The following is a 22,815-nucleotide window of genomic DNA, read 5'->3' as shown; positions in this document are numbered from 1 at the left end:
TCGTAAACATTATCATCAGTTATCGTATAGGTGACTGTTATCATATGTTCTTAAATGTCGTCAGATAACTTATGAAAATCTAGAACAAATAACCGAGAAGAATAGAATCAAAATAAATCAGTGGCACAACAACCTTTTTAAGTTTGGGCCTCAGTATCTGTTTCATGTTCATATTCTATTAATCTAATAGGCAAGTAGTTTTGGGTCTAAAGCAAGCCTTCCAGGGTTTCCTCGCGATGTTTTCCTTCACTGTTCGAGCGAATATTAAATTGCGCACATAGAAAAGATGCACAGACGAAAATCGAATCTCCGACCTCATGGATGAAGGCACGCTGAAGCCTCAAAAAATTATCTAGAATTATAGTGTTTTTAAACAAATATGATACAAAATAAAAATAAAACAAATATTGTACTCACATTTTTTGTGTATCGCTTCTCCGCCCGGTCCTTCGTTGTAGTTTATAGCATATTAATGGGCCATTATCTAATTTAATTCGAATTTGATATACGGGAGTCAGTTCGAGATAAATCTCGTTTCTGTATCTCAGCCTAAAGCTAAATTTAACAACAAATTTTAATTAACCAAGTGTTTTTATGTCAACCGCATTATATCACTTGACATATAACGCTTATTAAAACCTAAACATCACAATCACAGTATTTACAATTTTCTTAGCTTACATAGTAATAGTAATAAGGACATTAAATAAATTTAATAAGTTTGGTCATTGTGGCAGTGTAGCTTTAACACTGGCAGCATTTCCTCGCTGCGATACTTATAGTCGGGGCTAACGTATCCACTAGAAGCATCTCATACCAAAGCCGTCCCATCTTCCAAGTCAACCTTAGTTCTAGACATACGTAGGCCACCAATATATGGTCCATATTGTCCTTGTTTATGATATACAAAATAAAACAATTTGTGAGGTTGAATTTATTTTATAGACACGTAACATTACTTAAGAGAATTTCTTGTTCTGAGTCTATATATGGGAATATTAAGATCATTGTCAATGCCATGTTCAGCAATTATCTAGCTAGTTGTGGATAAATGAAAAATTCCAATCGTTTTTATCTTATTTGTAATATCCGATGGCTGTCTTTTTTTAGCATTGGTATATTAAATGAATAAAGAGCAGTGTTGGCCTAGTGGCTTCTGTGTGCGACTCTCATACCTGAGGTCGTAGGTTTGATCCCGGGCTGTGCATCAATGGACTTTCTTTCTATGTGCGCATTTAACATTTGCTCGAACGGTGAAGGAAAACATCGTGAGGAAACCGACATGTCTTAGACCCAAAATGTCGACGACGTGTGTCAGGCACAGGAGGCTAATCAGCTACTTGCCTATTACATTTAAAAAATGATCATGAAATGAGATTCAGAAATATGAGGCCAAGACCTAAAGAGGTTGTAGCGCCACTGATTTATTTTTATATTAAATGAATGTTTACCCAGTCATGTTATCGATTTTCCCAATTCTCAATTTTTGTCTTCATATTTTTCATTACTTACCAATATTATTATTAGGTATTGCGTTTTACTGTGGCGTATAACCTTATATAAATTAATTAAAAAAGAATAAGTGAAATTAATGAAAAAAATGAAAGAAGGTAAATTTTTTGGCTGTTACCTAACCTTTTTATGTCGTTCTTTATGACTTGTATGTAGTACCCCAACAATATTAAGGAGGCGATGACTTTGGACTCCTTAAAAAATGTACGTAATTGTAAAATTCTGGTACGTAACGATAGAAATTTGGAGCTGTTTTAAGATAAAGTGGAGCCGTGATTCTGGTAATAAATCAGGGTCCAACAGGATGCCAGTGTTTGGCCATGAATAAGCCAACGACCTGAATGGGGTATACCTCATGACCACGATTTCTGACACAATTATCGCCTTGCACGGTCTGTATTGAAGTGTGAATAAATTTAGGAATTTATATATCATAATGATTATATTTATTTCAACCAAATGGTCTAAACATGTAGCAATGTTTTATTTGTAAGCGTGTCTGGGAATGTCGTATACGAATTTGATACTCAGCTTAAATTATATAATATTTATATACGTATATCAATTTCCAATTAGATAGCTACATTATTCCTGAGTAAAAACAGTATTTAATTTCAAATGTATGTGCAACCGTGTGACGCCTGGGATGACTGCTTACCATTAAAATTTAAACGTCTTACTAGTTATTTTTACTTTGCAATTTAATGTTTAATTCCCTCCTCATAAATAATTAATAACCTCTCCAAGTTTTGATTTGTATAAAATCAATTAAAATTTAAAACTTGATACCAGATTGTAGCTTCAGTAAGGTCAGGTCTCCGATAGGTAGTGTACACATGTACATGCTACATTATTTTTTGGCGACATCAGATTACTTCTTATTCGTTGGATTTAAAAAAAATATATCATACACTTTATACCAATTCTTAAAAGGCCGGCAACGCACTGGTGAGCCCTCTGGCAGTGAGAGTGTCCATGGGCCGCACCTTGATGTGGATCGTCGTCACACATTCGTAGTTAAACAGGGAACGAAAATGGAACTCCTTGCGCCATAAAATCTGTCAACTCAGCGGGAAAATATCATGAGCTCTTTCAAGCTGATAAATCATTGACAGGATTCAATAATATAAAATTTCTAAAATACTTATAATACTAATATATATACTTATAATACTAATAATACTTTAAATCAAATACAATTGGGATGAAACGTCTATCTATGTTAATATCAAAGTTACGTGAGTTTCTTTGTTAACATTATATGAGTAAACAGATCTTTGCAGATATAAACTAGTGGTTCTTTTATGAACTTAATCGTATTATTTTACAGATGCGTGGCCGACCTTTATGTAAAAATGAACCTTGAACGTCTTTGTTTTTCCTGAATAATGAATAATAAAAAATCAATAAAATACAATCTTGCTAAATTATCATAATTAATTTATATCTTCATTTAAAATATTGTTCAATTTGTTATTTCTATTATCCTTCCCATTAGGCGTTAGAGGACAGTTGTATCAATGTATGATTGAAGTATCAGTGATTCAACGATTTTCAGATAATTGCAAGATTCTCCTAGACTTCTATGAAATGTTTCTGAACAATTCTTCCCGGTAGGAAGCGTCCTGCTTCCTCGCTGATCGGAGCATCATTATCATCATTGACGGAGAACGTTTCGACCTCAAATCCATGAACGCAGAGGTCCCACAAGGCTGTGATTGAGCCCTTGCGTGGCGTTACTCGGCATCTTATACAGCATTAACCATGGAGATTGTTCTGAGTTGTTCGGACGTTGAGACAGATCACTAAATACGAAATTCCACCCCTATCACCTCGACATCCGTCGATTCACAACTGAGTGTTTTTTAAGGCAGTAGAAGCAGCTGCCCATTGAAGTATTTCCGATCCTATTCAGAAAAGAATGTACCAATTCTTCAATGACCAGCAACGCATTTGAGAACTATCTGTAAATGTGGGTGTCCATCATCGGTGGTATCTTGTGACATCATGTGAACCGCCTAATGCCTATTTGTCTCCTGTTATATAGAAAAAAGTTCCCTGCCCATAACCAAAAAAATGTTTAAATACATATATGTAAAAAATAATTCGGAAAGAGAGTCATGAAAAAAATTACTGAAAGGTGGCTCTGTGTGTATGCTTCACAAACACACGGTGTATTCGCAGATAAATAGATTTCAATCAAAACAACGATGTTTTCATACATACCTATGTGTGTTATAAATATTGAATTGCGCAACCGAGCGTACAACGTAATTAATATTATTATATAAGACAATGATTGAACTCAATTAGTTCAATGAAAGAAAAAATAAAATTGCGCATTCATTCCTTTTGAGAAGGAAACGATCAACAATAGTAAATTCTTTATGAAATCTCATTGAAATCCTTATTTCCATTCATCTTCTCTATATTTTTGACATACATTGATGGGGTTTCTCTGGATCATCATCAACAGACGAGACAATACGAAACTCCACCCGTATCACGTCGACGTCCATCGTTCCAGAACCGAGTGTTTCTTATAGTAGTTTTTGCTCTATGTGAAACCGGTTGGGTCCTTCAAGAAAAGAACGTTGTGAAAAGTCCGGCAACGCACTTGCGAGCATTGTGGCAATGATCATCTATGGGCAGCGGATGCATGCGCAATGGCTTCAAAGCGCACAAGCGGCATTCGCTATCCTCGTCTAACAAACGATGTTATGCGTAACTCTCTTTCACTCTACCTTGAATATTTATCATCTTTAACAGCAGGTAAGAGGTAACCCTTATTTGCGGCAAGATTTAACTAGGCACCCATATACGATAATAGAAAAAAAATTAGCTTCAATGTGATATAAATTATAAATGTTTTTTAAATCTTTATATAAATTGCCGTCATGTAGACGATATTATGTTTAAATAACTTTTATTTAAATTCAAAATAATTGCATAACTTGCTATATACATTCTCCTAATTATACATACATACAAATTTGCTTTTTAGCAAATAAGCGATGAGCGCACTAATCTTGCATTCAGATTTTAAACCAATATTTGCTGTAAATACTAGATTTAATGTAATGCATAGCATTTTGTAATTTAATGCTGATTGCTCTTTAGCGAAACATGCATTCAATATATCGGTAATTTGATCTAATGAACGATGCAAACAAGTAATATTACACTGTTAACATATCAGCTAATTTCGATTCTCAAATAACTACAACGATTATTGAAGCTTAACGAAAAATACCAGTTCCAGGGCTTTGTGGTTAGTGAGTATAACATTTATTTAAAAAAACAATTCTGTCCTTACTCCTAAGGGGCCGTTCTAGTATTATGTAAGCAGATTCACTGAAATTTATGAAATTATAATTACTATTAATAAAGATTCCCCCTCTGCCCCTATAGTAACTTACATAATACATTAACTACATCAACTATTTTTGTTTTATATTATGCCGTCGCCCCAGGATACTCATATTGCCGACGGCTCGCAAGTACGTTGCCGGCCTTTCAAGAATCGGAACGCTCTTTTTTTATGTCGAATTGGTTCGGAAACCGCAACATACAAAAAATTCTGACAGGAAATAAAAAAAGTTATTTAATCCATTCAGAAAAACAAGTTACAGATTACATAATTAAAACATTGACTAATAATCTAAATAGAGACACTAAAAGATATAGACAAAAAAGGAACCGTTAATTTAACTGTTACCTTACCTTCGTAATTCCTTGAGTATGTTATGCAACGAATTTTTTTATTGCTACTGGCCCTAAGCTATAATAAGATATTCAAGACATCAAACAAGACAAAAATGTTTATTGGGTTCAAAAATATTTGCATTGGACATGGTTACGTCAAACATAGAACAAGGTTCTATGTGTTCGCCGAGATCTTTTACTTGCGTGACAAGTTTGATTGTTTCCGTTCATTTTGTGTAATTGTATAGACACTTTTGAGCACGTAAAACTCATTATGGAATACTTTGCAGTGTTAATACAATTCATCCAAACAGCTTTTAAAGATCGTTCTGAAGATGCTCGCAGTCAGATTTTATTATGAACATTATCATCTGAAAACAATAGAACTGCGAGTTCGAGTAGACCGAGATTGTTTTCTATAGTTCGAAAAAAAAGCAAAATGTATTAAGAAATATCCGGTCAAATATTATAATTTGAAATAAATTATTAATAATTTATAACGTTAATCTTTATTTTCAAATTTTAATAAAGATACTTTATTTTCTTAAAGAATGTATATAAGAATGTGTAGTAAAGTATATCATGTTATCGAATATCAATAGCAAAATAAAAATATTAGTTGCACTGCAAATATTAAATGCAAACTACCTATATAAAATTGATTGATGCTGAAGAAACAAAAAAGTAATATGGCCATTATTTTTACACCAAATTTCCGAAGGCGTTTTTAAATATTTATATGACACCGACATTTCATTTGAAGATAACTTTTCTATTAAACATTGCAATCACAACCAATTGTGAGAATGTGTTGAATATAATATGTAGTGTATAAAGTTTTGCACGAGTGTATCTAGATGGCGCTAGCTGTTATTTAAAACGTGCTTTAAAAGTAAATTGTAAAGTTTTATATCGTCAGTTAATATATTATGTAGATTAAATGAGTATTGAGCTATCGAATGAATTGTTATTCAGTCACTCGCGGACTTACCAGGGAGCTTGGATAGAATTATTCAGATTGATTGTTATCTCGTTTGGTGGGTTTGAAGTATAGATATGATTAGATATTTCCTACATTGTACGCACTACGCACCCACGTAACGTACACCCGTTTACAATAATTTGTATAATTTAGACGAGATTTAACAAAACTATAGACGTTCAGTCATTTAATAATATACGATTCGTGGTTTAGAAGCTTGGTTTACAAATAGCGAATGGCTAGAGCAAACCAAGTTTAAATATACATTGTAATTGATTTATTGGAAATGTATAAAACCATGACATAAGCATTTTAAATGATGTTTTTTTCTTATGGACGCAATAAACACTCGCTACGTTGAAGAAACCGATATCAAAATAAAGAAATATTGTGTCTTAGGCTTGGTACGGTAAAATTTAGAGAAAAATATTATTCAAAAGTAATATTGGATTGTATCTACCTACACAGCTTTAATTAAAAAGCTTCATTTAAAAAAATATATTTATTTTGTGAGTACGTACTCATATTACTGAAATTACTAAAAAGCTATATTAAATCTTATCTAAGCTAAAACTTCTTGGTCTCACTGTATTTTTTTCCTTAGAATTTGTTTACATATGCGCGGCCGCAATGGCGGTGCGGTGTGGCAATATATTTTACCCCTCCCCCTTTGTAAATAGGATGACGGTGCGTCACCGTTTATTTACAGTTATATCACCCGCCAGCAATTGCGATGGCGGCATTGTCTTGAAGGATGCTAAGATTTGTTATGGTTCGGAAATACTTCAGTGGGTAGGTCCCACATAGTAGTGGTATGCGCCGATAACTCCCTTAAAAACGCATAGTTGTAGAACAAATGTTGTCTGAAAGTAATTTGTACTGATTTTTACAGTGTTACATAAATAAAGACAAGATGTTGAGAATAAATAATTCTTATCTTATACGCACGAACTCTTTATCTCTATAATATATGAACTGTTCAAGGTTAAACTAGAAGATATCAAAAGCAAGATGTAAATAATTTAATTAATTAAATTAACAGATACATAATCATTATCTTACATATAAATTATAAAACATATTAGAATCGCCTTCAACATCCAATTAAAGTTCGGAGTGATATTCATTAAAAAAACGAGAACTTTAGAGAAAGATTCAGAACATCGATCCTGAATTCTGTCTGTCAATCTGATGCCCTTACATCAACTGTAATAGATGTTAACATATCGGAATCATATTTCGTGCTGGCATTTTACAGTCTCTTTTCTAAATCTCACCCGTAGAATGTATGAATAAGGATATTTAGTCTATTATAGTCTATGTACCTATATTGAAAAAAAAACTCTTTTAAAAATTTTTGAGTCGGCTATATATTTCTAAAGTCTTAGTCGTTGAAATATACTATACATTTTGTTCAATCATAATCATAAGATACCTTATAATATGTATATAACCAACTGCAACCAAATCCTCGAGAAATCTGCTCTACTCATAGAAAATTAAGAAAACGATATTTCTAAACACTGCAAAATATAATTGTATTAAACATCATTTTGTAGTATAAACAGAAAAAATAAAAGTCTTCTTCTTATGCATCAGAATGTTCATGCGACAACTGTGCTGTGGGCGTTGAGGATTTTGGTCATTTTGTGCTCGGGACAGGGGCAGCAAAGTTCCATAATGAAAAGTTAATTTTGCCTACGATTATTATCGCATACAATTAAACTGAATCTAAGATCAGCTCCCAATTTGCATATCGGCTCTGTACATCGAGAGCAAACATCATCTTTAGCGAGAGAAAGTTAGGGTATTTGCAGATAATAAATGGACTACCTGGTCAGTTAATAGATAGCTGAACGTTAAGCAACATAAACAGAAAATTGTAATACTATTTACATTAAAACAATTAACAGTTTTCTAATGAAACATTTCATGATTAAGATAACATTATTATTTGAAATATATAAATTAAAAAAATATTAATTTATGTATTACCCACTTTTGTTTAAATAAAAAATGCGTTGTTCAAGTATTTGTCTTTTGTTTTTTAATGATTAAGTATGGTAACATACAACTTAAATATTAAAGGAATAACAAATGATATAAAAAAATAACCTTTATATATAAAACATAATGGTACAAGAACGAACATATCAATTTGAAGTTATTTAATAAGTTTTGACTATCAAAATTATCTTAAAAGGCCTATGTTATAAAAATATTTAATATAAAACAATATATTATACATTTATTTTATTTTTTATCGGTAACTAAAAAACTAATAAATCGTAGAAAGTATAATATTACCAAAACGCAACTGATTTTCATTGTAAATTGTCATCGCCATTTTCGAACTTCTACGGATTTACATTCCACGGTCGTCCGACATTTTTTACAGTTGGTTTAACCTGTAACACAATAATATTTATAATAAAGAGCATAATTCAAGACAACAGTTTTATAAATTACCTTAAACACTAAGAAACAGAATCCGCTAGCAGGATACAAATATATTAGGAAAGAAATACTTAGCAGTTAGATTGATTGCTAGCGTATGGCAGTTTGATTTCTACTAAGACAAGAGAAAATATTTTGTTTCGCATGCTTAAAGAATACAGTCTGATCCTAAGATTAAAGTCTTAGCGTGAAACTGTAAACCTGTTAAGTTATTTTGTATTTATTTACACTTTGTTACATACAGAAATACGGTACACTTAAAATATTTAATAAAATGGGGGGCTTATAGATTAAATCGCTTTCAAGAAATTATTTTAATAATTAGATAAGGTGGAAGTGCAAATTAAGTAAGATATAAAATTACTTAGATCAATTAGTGGAACAAAACAAAGCAATTAAAATTTATATTGTTAGGTATAAGATTTAGGCATATAACTATAATTTTTTTCATGTTATTTATGTAGGATAATTGGTGTGGGTATTATTTTGGCGTTCTATCGAATTAGTAGTAACTGTTAAGGTAGAATCATGTAGTGGAATAAATAAATTAATAATATTATATAATATATATTTGGGGGTCCATGAAATGAAAATGGGGGTCCACGGTAGTGGATCTCAACACATATACTGATAGTACCTATTTACTTACATCATACTATCTTATAATATCAAAACATATACAGTATTTATAAAAGTACTTATGAAGTAAAAGAATATTATATATGTTTATAAAATTGTGTAAGTTGTAGGATGTTGGTTTTGGTTGGTTGGCTCTGTTGTCGCGATACATTTTGAACTTGTAAAAACAAAAAAAAATCAATTCAATTAATAAATGTATAAATTAACATATGTTTTTACTTTATATTATTAACACTAAACTTCACTACAGTTAGAAATTTACAGGAAATCAATATCAGCAAGTAGGGGGTCTACCCAACACGGAAAAGCATGTGAAGGGATCTACGACACAAAAAAGTTAGCGAACTCTGATTTAAACTATAATATTTAACTTTAACTTTAATATTTAACTTATAACACGAGATTAGATAGAAACGGTAATAAAGCCTAAATTAGATTGCTTTACCATAATTGCGCAAGATTTTGTTTAAAAAATGTTGTTGTTACTTATGTGATTGCACAATATTTAATGAGACATCAAACAGGATTTATTATCAGCTAGCGTCGTAAATGGCCGCCATTTTGAATGCCTCTAAAACGCTAAAACACTTTCTAAAATTAAATATATCTCTCTGTCTCAATGGCTTGGTTATAAAGTTCATAGTGCACTAAACTTTGTTGTTGCGTAAACAACATATTATTATCCTTATAAATAAGATTGTTCAACGTTCGACGTCAAGAAAAATATGTACCTACAGGGTTCCACTATACTATTATAAACTATATAATATATAAAAAAATGATAATAAAAAAGCTAACATAATCTAGTTATACACCTACAGCTAACTACACTTATGCAAAGTCGCTAAACTCTTCTACTATTCTGCGAAGTAAACATTAATTTTAATATTATTATTGGCTGAATCAAAAATGTGCGTAAATTGTCTCAATATTCGCAACGTATACACTCTTAGAGAAAACTCAATATTGAAATCAAAATCGTTTTTTAGATTTAGATTTGATCGTCCAAATGTACGCTTTGTAATACCTATTAAGCGTTACTTGACATTGAAATTAAAATTTTAATTTTTACTGCCAAGTTACTTATACGCTCTATCTAATCTCTAGATTTTATATCTATATCGTGATCATTTGTTTTTTCTAATAGGCAAGTATCAGGCTCTGTGCTAGTCACGGCATCGACTTTTTGGATCTAAGTTACGTACGAGTAAATTCAGATAAGAATATTAATTAGGTTGACCTATTACTCGATTAATCAATACTACGCGTTTTTTTCTGAACTTTTTTCATATATTTTTTTTTGAGTTTTGAGAGCTGATTGTTAACCTACACGTCGTATCATCTTTAAGTCAGATTATCTCAAAATGGCGGCACCTCCACCGTGCGCGATGTGTCATAGTTGTCACTTAATACTTATCCTAATTAATTAATTGATCTATTATTACAAAGTTGCGGACCTATTCCCCAATTTTGTAATAATTTTGCCATTTGAATTCAAAATACATAAAGATAATAAATATTATTTGTAATTAACTTGTATGTCAAGAAGCGGGTTAATGTATAATCTAAAAAATTAATCAAACACAAATTCTCCACTAATCACTACCAATTTAGGGGACAGACAACATCTTTAAAAGGAAGGTAGGGCTTGGCAAACTGCAATTAATTATATAAAGCCTTTTAAAACACTAACTTTGAAGATAGTGAATTTCAAAAAGCCCATATTAAACAAAATCACAGTGAACTGTCAACTTTCTTTCTACAAATTTGATACACAATTAGTCGAAAATTATAGACGATTGACCTATGGTTTTCTACTAATTGTGCCACATGCTAAGTTAAACAAAACAAAGTAGAAAGTAATAAAAATGTGTAACTGAATATACATCTGGGTCAAATCATATCCTCCAAGACCTGATAGAGAAGTAGAACAAAGAGTAGCAAGTACGTGGAAGAGTTACTGGTCCCTAAAAAGAGACTTGCAAAGTTTGCTTGCGAACTAAGTTTTTATTATAGCAAAAAAAACATACAAAAACTAAAAGTGTACCGGCAAGGGATTGAACGAAGCATGTTAAAAAGCAAAAGACGAGATAAAGTAAGACTAAGAAAATTCAGATTTCATTCATTCATACATTTAATTCCAAAATATTTAAAAAAGTCAGTCACACGAACACAAAACACGTTGCTGGTTAATAAATGTTAAATTATTAAAACACTTTAAGCATATTTATGAAACAGACATTCAACTTTACCACAGCAATATATGTTCTCAAGAAAGGGATTTAGGTAAACAACAAACAAAAATTAAATATATATATATAGGCTATTACCTGTTGGGTGATGTGGTCTTCACACGCCATTCTGATTCGGGCGCAGGTAGCCGGCGCTTCCAATACGAAATCTGCATCGACACCTGCATCTAAACGTGCTGATTTGATAGCCTCCTTTATCGCGAAGAAAACGGAGGCAGCCAGGAACAATGGTGGCTCACCTACTGCCTGAAATATTTAGATTTATTTTCAAAATACAATCAAATGAAATATCAAACAAATGAAATCTTTAAAATGTGAATTACAAGAAATTATTTACTTTAATAGAAAATTGAATGAACCTAACTTATCTTATCTTATGTACGCATTCTTTTATCATCTGGTAAAAGGTCGTTGACCACAATTATACAAATAATTACCTTTGATGAGTACACAGCACGTGGATTTGGAGCGCCCTTCAGTAACGACACGTTAAACTCTTTTGGTATATCAGAGAAACCCGGGATTTTGTATGCCCCAGGGCCACGTGACAGGATTTCACCTGTTGGTGAATATAACATTTCTTCCATTGTGAATAGACCATATCCTTGCATGAAGCCTCCTTCAATTTGACCTATATCTATCGCTGGGTTAAGACTCTCCCCAAGGTCCATGACGATATCAGTACGCAGCACCTGGTGATCTCCAGTCAAGCAGTCGATGATAACCTCGGAACAAGCGACTCCAAATGTGAAATACTCAAATAGGCGACCAGAATTTGTGTCTCGGTCAAATTCTATTTTCGGAGAGGCATAGAAGCCAGTAGCAGACAAACTGACTCGCTCAACATACGCAGTACTGACCCAATCTTCCCATTTACCTTCTGGATTCTTCGCTTTGATTGGTTCCAAACGTTGTTTGATAGTTGTGCACGCATTTAATACGGCCATTCCATATAAATCTGAACTGACACTAGCCGCTGTTGGAGAACTGTTTGGGACTTTGTCTGTTGACATTTCGCTGATGTGAATTCTGGAGACATCGATTTCTAAGACGCGCGATGCTACCTGTATCATTTTAGTGAAGAGTCCTTGTCCCATTTCCACGCCTCCGATGGATAACAGCACTGAACCGTCTGTGTATACCAATATTAATGCACCTCCCTGCATTAATACATCAATTTGAAACGATATTCCATATTTTGTTGGTAGAACGGTGATTCCCTTCTTTTTCCAACGATTCGATCTGGAAAATAAAATAATCATTATTAATTTTGGCGTCGTTAACTGACCTTGAAATCGAAATCGGGCGTATTGTTTACCTATTAAACTCTTCAACTTCTTTCTTTCTCTGCCAATAATTTGAGGATTCAATACACTCGGACCAACATCTAGATACGGTGCAATGTATTAGTTCTTGATCGTAGAAAGTAAAATCTCCTTCGCGGTACATATTTACATTGAAAATATCTTCATAATCTTTGTTTAATGCTGTTGCTATATCTCTTAGCATATTTTCTGTAGCAAACATGGCCTGAGGTGCGCCGAAACCTCTAAACGCTGTATTGGAGGGAGTATTTGTCTTACACAAGTTAAGGTTTATCTGGACATTGGGTATATTACAACAGTTATCAAGATGCGTCATAAGCCTCTCCAACATCTGAAATTAAACACTATATGCTTAGAAGGATTTCATAATGTGCACATTACATGTTACATATTAATAATACATAATGCAATTGTTTAACCAGCTAGATAAATTATTTTTTTATTGAAATCAGCAACATTTTCTTCTAATGAACTTAAAGATGTTATAAAAGTACATAATTGTATGAAATACTAACCGAGCTAGATATATCAGAATAATTTCCTCCATTGGCATAAACATCAAACAGAGCACCCTTGATTTTTCCGCTGTTGTCAAATCCTACTTTATATTTTATCAAGCATGGATGCCTATATCCTGATCCTTGCATATCCTCATCTCGATCTAAGACACCTCTAACCGGTTTTTTCAAACGATAAGCGGCTACCGCCACTGGTCCTATAAGTATCATAGGTCTTGTTTCTTTACCGCCAAAACCACCACCCAGGCGTTTAGCTTTGGCGCAAACTTTGTGATGTGGTACATTTAAAACCTCTGAAACTGTGAGCTGCAAGAAATTATAATCGATACTTATTTACGGAAAAACAGAATGAGGTGAATTCTACAAAATAATAATTATTATCAACAATTCTTACCGCAACTTCGGCAGGATTTTGTGAACTGCAGATAATTTCTAGTTCATCTTCTTTCCTCACGGCAAACGCCGATACAGTTTCTAAATAGAAATGTTCTTGTGCACCGAGTCTTACATAGCCATCTTTTATTTGTTCCGATTGTTTGAAAGATTCACTTACATCGCCATGGACAAGTTCTCTATATGTGTCAGGGAAGTAGGATCCATGAGCTATAGCATCTTCTATAGTTACTATAACTGGCTCTAGCTTTTCATACGTTATTGATACTAGCTCTTTTGCTTTTCTCGCTATTTGCTCAGTTTTAGCTACAACAGCTCCTATGACACAAGATCGACTTGTAACAATATCTTCAGCAAAAACTTCTTCATCTTTTACTACTGCACCCATTTTATTATGACCCTTTGTTATATCTGATGCCGAAAAAAAAGCAACCACACCTGGCATTGACAAAGCCTGACTTGCATCTATAGATTTAATTTTAGCGTGAGATTCTTTACTAAACACCAAAACTAAGTAAAGCTCTTCTTCCATCGGTGGAAGATCATCACAGTATATTGCTTCTCCAGTAGCTTGTTTGAGAGCGGACATATGAACAATCGGTTTTCCAACGGCATCATACACATTTCGAGAATTATTTTTTATCTCAAAACATTGTGAACTTTTAGGATGAAGAGCAGCAATTTGATTACTTCCAGACAAATTATAATTACTTGGCCTTGTACCATTAATACTTCTTGTTTCTAATACATGTAAGTAGAATCTGAAAAAAAGACTAAGGCAGAGCGATTTTCTGTATTCAGCCATTCCTCCCGGAACTGAGCTGTCTAACTGAAATTCTTCAGTTAAAGAATCGAAAACGGATGTTAGGAGATCTTCGTCCCAACTTTTATGTTTCATTAAGTTAGACGTTTTTATAGCACATACTGTGGTAGGAGCCATACCCCCAAAGCATAACTTTGCATCTACTATGTTTAAGTTATCCTTTTCAAATTCAATATAAAAAGCTGTCGTAACAATAGAAATATCGTCTTCTCTTCGTTTTGCTTGTTTATATGCTTTTATACATTGATCTTTGTTTGTGAAAGGTATTTGTACAGATAACACAACCTCATCATCACTAAGATCTACTTTTCTATATCCTTTAAAGAAACTGCTGTCAATTAAAACTTTTCTCTCACCTCGATCTAGACTTTTTACAATAAGTGATGCTGACGATGCCAACAGTATAGGATTCAAATCCGAAATGGGACTCGCTGTAATAATATTTCCTACCAAAGATGCCGTATTGCGAATTTGAGTCCCAGCAAACCAGTGCAACATATCTTTAATGGCGTCAAAAGTTTTCCCCCTCTCTTTATCTTTCGTGATAAAATCTGTCATAAATGACATAACTTCAGTTAATGTTGTAGCAGCACCAATTTCTATGCCTTCTTCTGTAAGTCGTATGAAATTCAATTCTTTTAATAATAACGGTGATATCAGTATTGGATAAACCATTTTCTTAAATTTTACTTCCACGCCAACTTCGGTGTTCCCGGCAACGAGTTTACTGTTCGGGAACTGTTTCTTTAATACAAGCAATTCCTCAACTGTCACAGGTCGAATCCATGCCATGTTGGAAGTTCTGAAGAATGTTAAAATCGAATCATATTCGTTGCTATTGACCTTTAATTCGGGAGGAAAAATTGGCTCTTGACTTGGACTATATGGTGTAAACTCTGATTTGTTAAAGAGTCTAGATTCATTTTCCTTGTTTTCTCCATTATTAACGCGGCAGCAGTCTTTTCCCATCATACAAGGGGACTTATTTTGTTTCCCGTCAGATTGTACATCATACTGATACTCCCATTCCTCCATGAACGTTTTAAATCCTTCTATGATAGGTCTATATCCGGTACATCTGCAGAGATTTCCCTGTAAGGCTGCGTCTATATCGTTATAATCGATTATATTTTTTGTCCTGAGTAACGCATACATTGACATCACAATTCCAGGTGTACAAAAGCCACACTGTGAACCGTGTGCTTTAGCTATTCTTTCTTGCACCGGATGTAACTTATCCTCGGTTGAACCGATCCCTTCGACTGTTGTAACCGCCATTCCATGTACTGCACATAACGGCATCAAACATGCATTGACTGAGAAGTGTCTGATTTCAAAATAAAGGTATTACTGTTATTGATAATGAATATTCAAGTCTCATGTTTCGTGGTTGATTTCGAAAGTGATTTTAAATAATAGTATTTAGCAAAAGTGTACATATGCTATACGAAAGTTCGTTTCATTCAATTCGACACGAAAAAGCATTTATTCTTACCTTTTTAGTCTAGGCTAGGACAGCGTATTAAAATATATCTGAAGGTCGACCTCACAACTATCATTGCGCCCTACATAAACAAATTAAAGAAATGCCTTAAAAAGGATACTTGATTCGATCCAAATCTCTGATGTATTGCGATATCATAACTGTGCAGGCGCCGCAGCCACCTTCTCCGCAGCCATACTTGGTGCCGGTTAAATGGAGCTTCTTTCTCAAATACCATAGTAACGTCCATTCAGGATCTGGCTGCGGTTCAATCACCTGAAATGTTGTTAAGTTGTTTGTGATGTAGTTAATGATGTTCAACACACAATAATCAACACAAATGTTCTACAACAATTGTAGAACATTGTTGTTGAACATATGTTACAATATTAATAATTTTTTTATTGTTGACAAAATTCAGACGTCCTAGATTAGAGATGTTCTGTGTTGTGGAAGACTAGATTACAGCTCTTGTGCATAATACATTTATGTTAAAGAGTTTTAAAAGAGAGTACCATTAGCTAGTCAATGGACATACGTGACTCGGATATCAGATATTACATGGCTTTCGCAATACAACTGTGTCAGCTAACCTACACAAAAAAGCATTTCCGAGCCTATTAAAAGTACGAAAACATGTAATTATAATTATTATATTATTAACAGATTGCGCAACAATTACCTAAGGTCAATCGAAATACAAATATGTTTTAGAGATACCGATAATAGTAAACATAATCGTTCTTTAAGTTTTATGTAATATTGTATTTTAGCGTGATTGTAAATAAAATAATCAACCTATGATAATATCTGTTTAGAGGTAATTAGAAATATTCTACATTTTAAACATTAAATAACAATATTACATACCCAAAGCAAAAAATATATATTATATCTTTAAACGAGCAATTCTTGTATAATTGGAATCTCGGAATCGGCTCCAACGATTTTCATGAAATTTAGTATTACGGGGGTTTCGGGGGCGATAAATTTTTCTAGCTAGGAATGATGCTGATTTTATTCTTTAAAAAAAACAGTTTATATTTTTTTATTATTCTGTCGGTATGATCGACAAATATTTTTAATATTTTATCATTTTATTAGTATGTTATTCGTACTTAAATATAATTTCCAAAAAACAGAATTTACAAAAATAAAAAAATACCGAGTAAAGTTCGATCATCCAGGTACTGTATTTGTAAAATAATAGAGAAACATTTAAAAATAGTCTTAAAGCAATTGTATCTAACAGTTTTTAATCCGATTGAAATATAAACACTATTTAAATTATTCATACAAGATTCTGTTTAAATCTGCATAATTACACCACTTTACCAACTGCAGTTCGATTTCGTGCACAGGTAGCTCTTTTTTACATTCCTTAACCTGCTAAATGTTTATTAATGGGAAATTAATTAATAAAACACTTAATAATAAAACATCGCAGACATTCCTTACCTTTTTTCCATTTACAAAAAACACCAATTTAGTGGCCTTATCACGCGGCAGAAAGTCTTCAACATTCATGTTTTCAATGAAAAATTGTCGGAAAAACTACGCTGATGAATAACAAATATGACACAACCTTCCCTAACAATGTCTGACGATCAACTGGCTAGACCCGAGAGTCGAGACCGGGGACGTGAGGGGCGACTCACTTGATACTCTCGCAGTCAAAAGATATTTAAATACTCAGGGAATACGGTGCGTATAGTATATTTTAATATATCTAAAAAAAATCCTATATTCGTGCCGCATCAGTATAATTCAACACGCTATTTATTTATTCACACACTGCTCTTGCTCCTATTATCATATTGATAACAATATGATTCAGAATTCTCGTCAAGAACAGATTTCTTGCATCGGCTATGTATGAATCGGCGGTGTTTCGATTGTTTTAGTGCGTTGTTTGTGCAATTTTTGAGGGTAAAGTTGTTTTGTTGTATATTATGTCACTTTATTAAGTTAATTATAATTAACTAAATATTTTCGACGTCCTGGTGGACAGAAAAACTGTGTCCAGTTTATGTTTCCACCATACAAACTTCTACAATTTAAGATTATTTATACCATAAATAAATAAATAAAATAAAATAAATATATCAATAATAATTGCGAATCGCAGCATCTCCTTACTGGAGACATATTAAGGGATGTGTGCCATAGGAATTATGTTTCCAGATTAAAATAATGTATGGATACAAATTTACTCATTAAAAATTGATAAGTTTTATTACGAATATTCGTATTTCATACGATCATAGGATAATTCCATAAGTACAACAGTAGAGTTCCCGAGAAATAATAATTAGAAGCATAAAGAAACTTATTGTCTATAAAAAAAACAATTGTTAGTAAGTAATGCATCGACCATATGTTGCAATGTAATTACGACAAATTAGTATCTACTAATAAATGTATAAAAACATGTCGTTAAAGCAATTTAAGCCAGCACGAGTAATCGTACATTTTTGTGTAGAAACAAGTAATACTTGGCAAAACTATCAAAAATATAGCATCAGAATAATAGACGGATATGCTGTATTTACTGATTAGGTAATTAGGTATAATCATAGCCTATAATTAAATCATTAGCTAATTACAATGTAGACTTATTCGCTTGTTAACAGGAGTTTTTTGTAATATATCTAGAGGATAGTAAGGGGTTATAATAATATGATAATATAGAAGTAGAAAATCTACTTTATAATTAACCGAATTTTATTGATACGTATTATTGCATAGATTTAACAGCGGGTTATGAGCGCGGCGAGCGAAAATAAACTAACACACGATGACGTAATATAGGTGCGGCGAATACGATATACGATAGAGCGGGACAGAACGCATACTGCATATTCACATCTCTCTGACGAGATCGGTGACGGCTCTAAGCACGGCTGTTGCAGCCGGTATTCGTTACGAGTGAGACAGACTATATAGGCGTGTTAGTCTGAGTCTGGTGGAGTGTGGTAGAGGTAGAGTGGTAGATTTCCTTTGAAATTTAGTCAAAGAAAATCTTGAATTAATGTCAATAAAAAAATACTGTTTAGGTAATTAAAAAATAAATAAATAAATATTATTGCATAATTTATGCCACACGTTAGTTATTTGCGTTAAAGACAGCAGATGTTTTTCTCACGTATCACAATTTTGTCATTGATTTGAATATATGTACCTAAAATAGACTATGTATAGATGTCTATAGTACAAGGACATGAAAAACCAAAAAAATATAAACGGGGCATATACGGGGGAAAATATTGTTTATAACAAACTACTTGTGTATACGTCCTAACAGAAATCCTGGATCCGCCCTTGTTCTATGTGTCGCAGTCGTGGTCTGTGGTACAGTTGAGAATGACTTTAAAAAATATATGCAGACTAATAATGCCTATCGCACTACGTTTTCCTATATAAAATATTTAATAAATAACACCAGAGTGTATCATTGAATAATTGAGAACGAGAATTGATGTACATGAATATTTATTTATAAGTTAATTCGTTAACTATTGTTTAATACGACCTCGACTAGTATCCAGCGCCTGCAACTTTTGAAAACTCGATTGTAACGTATTCTCTATGCTTTATATCAAATCTCTCAGGCGGATTTCAAATAATGTAGACATGTATCGTATACTAAACCTTTACCTACCTACAGCAAGACAAGACAAGACTTGCGTCTACAGCCTTTTCTATTTTGCATGGACCTACTTTAGCTGCCAGCCCTACACCGATACATAAATAATTTTATTTTATTATATTTTTTTTATTCTATGTATTATTAGTATTATTCTTATATAGAAGTTTGCCATACTTGTACCTAAATATTATACGAAATTATTGTAATCTGTCACATTATGTCACTTCAACCATGGCGGGACCTAAAATCAGAGTACTTAAGTATAATAACATAATCGTCACTGATATATTTACACTGTTTTTTTACTTAAGGAAGACTATGTATGGCATAGGGAAATGGTACCAATTTCAAAGTATAGAAAATGGTGGGAATTTAATACATTGCAAATGATGTACTTACGCGGGTATTAACTAGTTAAATTATAAATAAATTAAAGATTTACATAGTAATAATTCCGTTTTATGCAACTTAACAGGAAACATTTACAACGTTCGTTTTACTTGAATAACTCGTTAATAGGTGTTTTTTGTGTTAAGTAGCTAAAAGTACACTTAATATTAGTCAATACCTAATAACCATCTTTATTAAAAATATAATCTAAAAAAATCAACATGACCAAAATAAAAATCAATCTGCCGGTATATTTATATTAAAGAAAATTTTGTGGTTTACCTAGTGTTGGCACCCGTACTTTATTATAAAGTATGCAGTAGGGTGGCAACGCGTTATTGTATAACGTACAATAATTTTAATGAAAAATATACTAAATAACATGATTGATTGCCTGGTGTAATTTTTTTAGTCTTAAATATTTTTCCGTTAAATGAATTTATCGATTGGCGGTGAATCGATGTAGCTACTCGCCAGGGCCACATCACTTCAGTTCTCGGTATATAATGAAAACAATATTTAAAAATATAATAAATATTATAAATATTTAAAATAAATAATATTTAAAATAAAAGTTATAGTACTAACTAGTGTTTCTTTTCCAATGTACTTTGAATGCAGAACAAGGTGGCAACACTAAATATACCAGAGAAAATAAAAAAATCAATTACAACAATGAAAGGTCTACGTACGTGTCGACAAGCCTTAAAATAATATTCGAATAACTACTTATGAAGATTTTCTGTGGAAATAAGACGTAGTTCTCTCAAAATCTAAGTTAAAACTTTTAATTCGATTCCAGATTTGACAATTTCAGTGTTGCAACGTTATGACAATTACTAAATAGTGACGTTGCGAAATTATTAATTGGAACACCGAAACAAATAGATTCACTCAAAAGTTCACAAAAAACTATAAAGTAGTATAGTATTATAGTAAATAATAAAAAACAAAAATATTAACTCATTATAAAATAAAGTAGAGGTTACTAATTAATAAATAATGATTATGAAGATAAGAATAAGAATGTATTTACTTAAATAGAAATCAATAATTTCCATATTATGTAATTATAATATTGGCAAACCAATATTATGATTATAGTTACATTAGGGCGGGTGGGGGCTGGTCTTCCTGTCAGGATGCCTGGGGTAGGGCAGACCATGCAGAAAGATGCTCTGATTCAGTTTTGGGTAGTTTTTGATATAAAATTTAGGAAATAAAGTAAGTAAACACTTTAGTGTAGAACATTTCAAATGGCGGTTTGAGTTTATATATTAAATAGGCATTTCACCTAAAATTTATCAACATAAATAATGAAAACAATTATTTATTTATTATTACATAGATTTGTCATACTAAAAAAGAATTGATTAATTAAAAAACTGATTTTTTATGCAAAATGTCAAAACTCTAGTGAGCAATAGAAAAATGGTGGAATTTCAATACATTGCAGAAAATTTAAAAAAGAAATCATAAATACTTTGACGCAACCCCGGAAGCATAAATTACTCCAAATCACACAGAGGTATTCATATCAAGGTCCCCAAGACTTACTCCTACATACTCAGTAACATCAAATTCCGTGATACTGTATTTAAAATCCAACCCCTGCAAAGAGATTTATCACCAACTACTCTTAGTGAATTCTATATAATATGTGTTTCCTTGTATGATTTCTGAGCCAAAATTGTAAATATAAATCAAGTCACATTTTGAAACTCTTGATAGAAATTTGTAAATAAAATTTAATATTGAATTTTATTACATTTATTTAAATACTCTATTAATTGCTATCAGTACATAAAACTATTCTACTTATAAATATATATTAAATTTGATTTTTCTTAAAATCATATATCTACAAATATGAAACACTACAAGAATCTCAACACAAATCAATTGTTAGCTTTTTTTAACTTTTGCCTATAATGACATTGTACAAAAGGCATGATGGTCAGTCATAAAAGAACCTCACTTGTAAAATGGAAAAACTCCACAGAAATTTAACATATGACAAATCATTGTTATGCTGATTTAAGAATACCTTTACTTTCTAATTCTTTTTCAACAATTGTTCCTTCATATTTAATTTTATTTTTAACAGCTTCTTGAAGTAAGTCTGCATCAAACCTTTGTTTAGACCACTGCCATCTACAATAGGACCAGTATATAAGTGTGGACATAGTAAATGTGCCAAATCCAATATGCTGTGATAACATGGGTTTAGATGTCTTCATAAATGATCCAAACCCTACACCAACTCCCGATACTATTCCATAGAAAAAGCTTTCTCGAAAACAAGGTATTTTTGATAAATCTCTACCAAATAATACCAAACCCTGAAAAAAATAAATTTTATTGTAATCATAGTAACATAATTTTGCAAAAACTTTGTAAAGCCGAAAGGGTTATGGTTACTACATAAAGTAGAATATATCAAATCAACACCTGTTTTTCTTCCTCTGCATCTTCTTCTAACATACTTTTAACAACCGTATCCATACTTAAAAGATTTTAAAAATTGGGTCTAAGTTAATCAGGCAAACCACCAATGTTGATAATGGATCATAACTTTGAATTTTTAAGATTATAGTAATATTTTCAGTTTGTAATTTCACAGAATACAGAAATTTTGAGCCTAGTGCAAATAAAAAAACTACAAATGACAGTGACAAGATATTTAT

General features: G+C 32.2%; 2 protein-coding genes across 2 annotated transcripts; both read right to left on the bottom strand.

The window, feature by feature from the left end:
• Positions 1 to 8,287: 8,287 nt before the first annotated feature.
• On the bottom strand, positions 8,288 to 17,719 carry LOC110994009 (xanthine dehydrogenase). The gene is made up of 8 exons (XM_022260475.2): positions 17,548 to 17,719; positions 16,211 to 16,365; positions 13,785 to 15,933; positions 13,388 to 13,696; positions 12,866 to 13,203; positions 11,985 to 12,789; positions 11,626 to 11,793; positions 8,288 to 8,607 (listed from the first exon to the last, which is right to left on the bottom strand). The coding sequence occupies exons 1-8, from the start codon at positions 17,614 to 17,616 to the stop codon at positions 8,557 to 8,559; spliced, it is 4,044 nt and encodes a 1,347-aa protein (XP_022116167.2). The 5' UTR covers positions 17,617 to 17,719; the 3' UTR covers positions 8,288 to 8,556.
• Positions 17,720 to 21,882: 4,163 nt separating this feature from the next.
• On the bottom strand, positions 21,883 to 22,780 carry LOC110993996 (cytochrome c oxidase assembly protein COX20, mitochondrial). The gene is made up of 2 exons (XM_022260462.2): positions 22,580 to 22,780; positions 21,883 to 22,470 (listed from the first exon to the last, which is right to left on the bottom strand). Exons 1-2 carry the CDS (start codon positions 22,631 to 22,633, stop codon positions 22,156 to 22,158), a joined length of 369 nt encoding a protein of 122 aa, XP_022116154.1. The 5' UTR covers positions 22,634 to 22,780; the 3' UTR covers positions 21,883 to 22,155.
• Positions 22,781 to 22,815: the final 35 nt, after the last annotated feature.

This window comes from Pieris rapae, chromosome 10 (genome assembly GCF_905147795.1).
Source record: "Pieris rapae chromosome 10, ilPieRapa1.1, whole genome shotgun sequence".
Taxonomy (NCBI): Eukaryota; Metazoa; Arthropoda; class Insecta; order Lepidoptera; family Pieridae; genus Pieris; species Pieris rapae.
Note: the sequence above shows the minus strand (reverse complement) of the source record. Positions and strands in the feature narration are given on the sequence as shown.

Coding starts and splice junctions, on each gene's coding strand:
- LOC110994009 (XM_022260475.2), bottom strand. CDS start 17,616: ATGAATGTTGAAGACTTTCTGCCGCGTGATAAGGCCACTAAATTGGTG. Junction 13,204..13,387: donor ATTCTGATATATCTAGCTCG/GTTAGTATTTCA, acceptor GTTTAATTTCAG/ATGTTGGAGAGGCTTATGAC. Junction 12,790..12,865: donor GAAGTTGAAGAGTTTAATAG/GTAAACAATACG, acceptor TTTATTTTCCAG/ATCGAATCGTTGGAAAAAGA.
- LOC110993996 (XM_022260462.2), bottom strand. CDS start 22,633: ATGGATACGGTTGTTAAAAGTATGTTAGAAGAAGATGCAGAGGAAGAA. Junction 22,471..22,579: donor ATGCAGAGGAAGAAAAACAG/GTGTTGATTTGA, acceptor TATTTTTTTCAG/GGTTTGGTATTATTTGGTAG.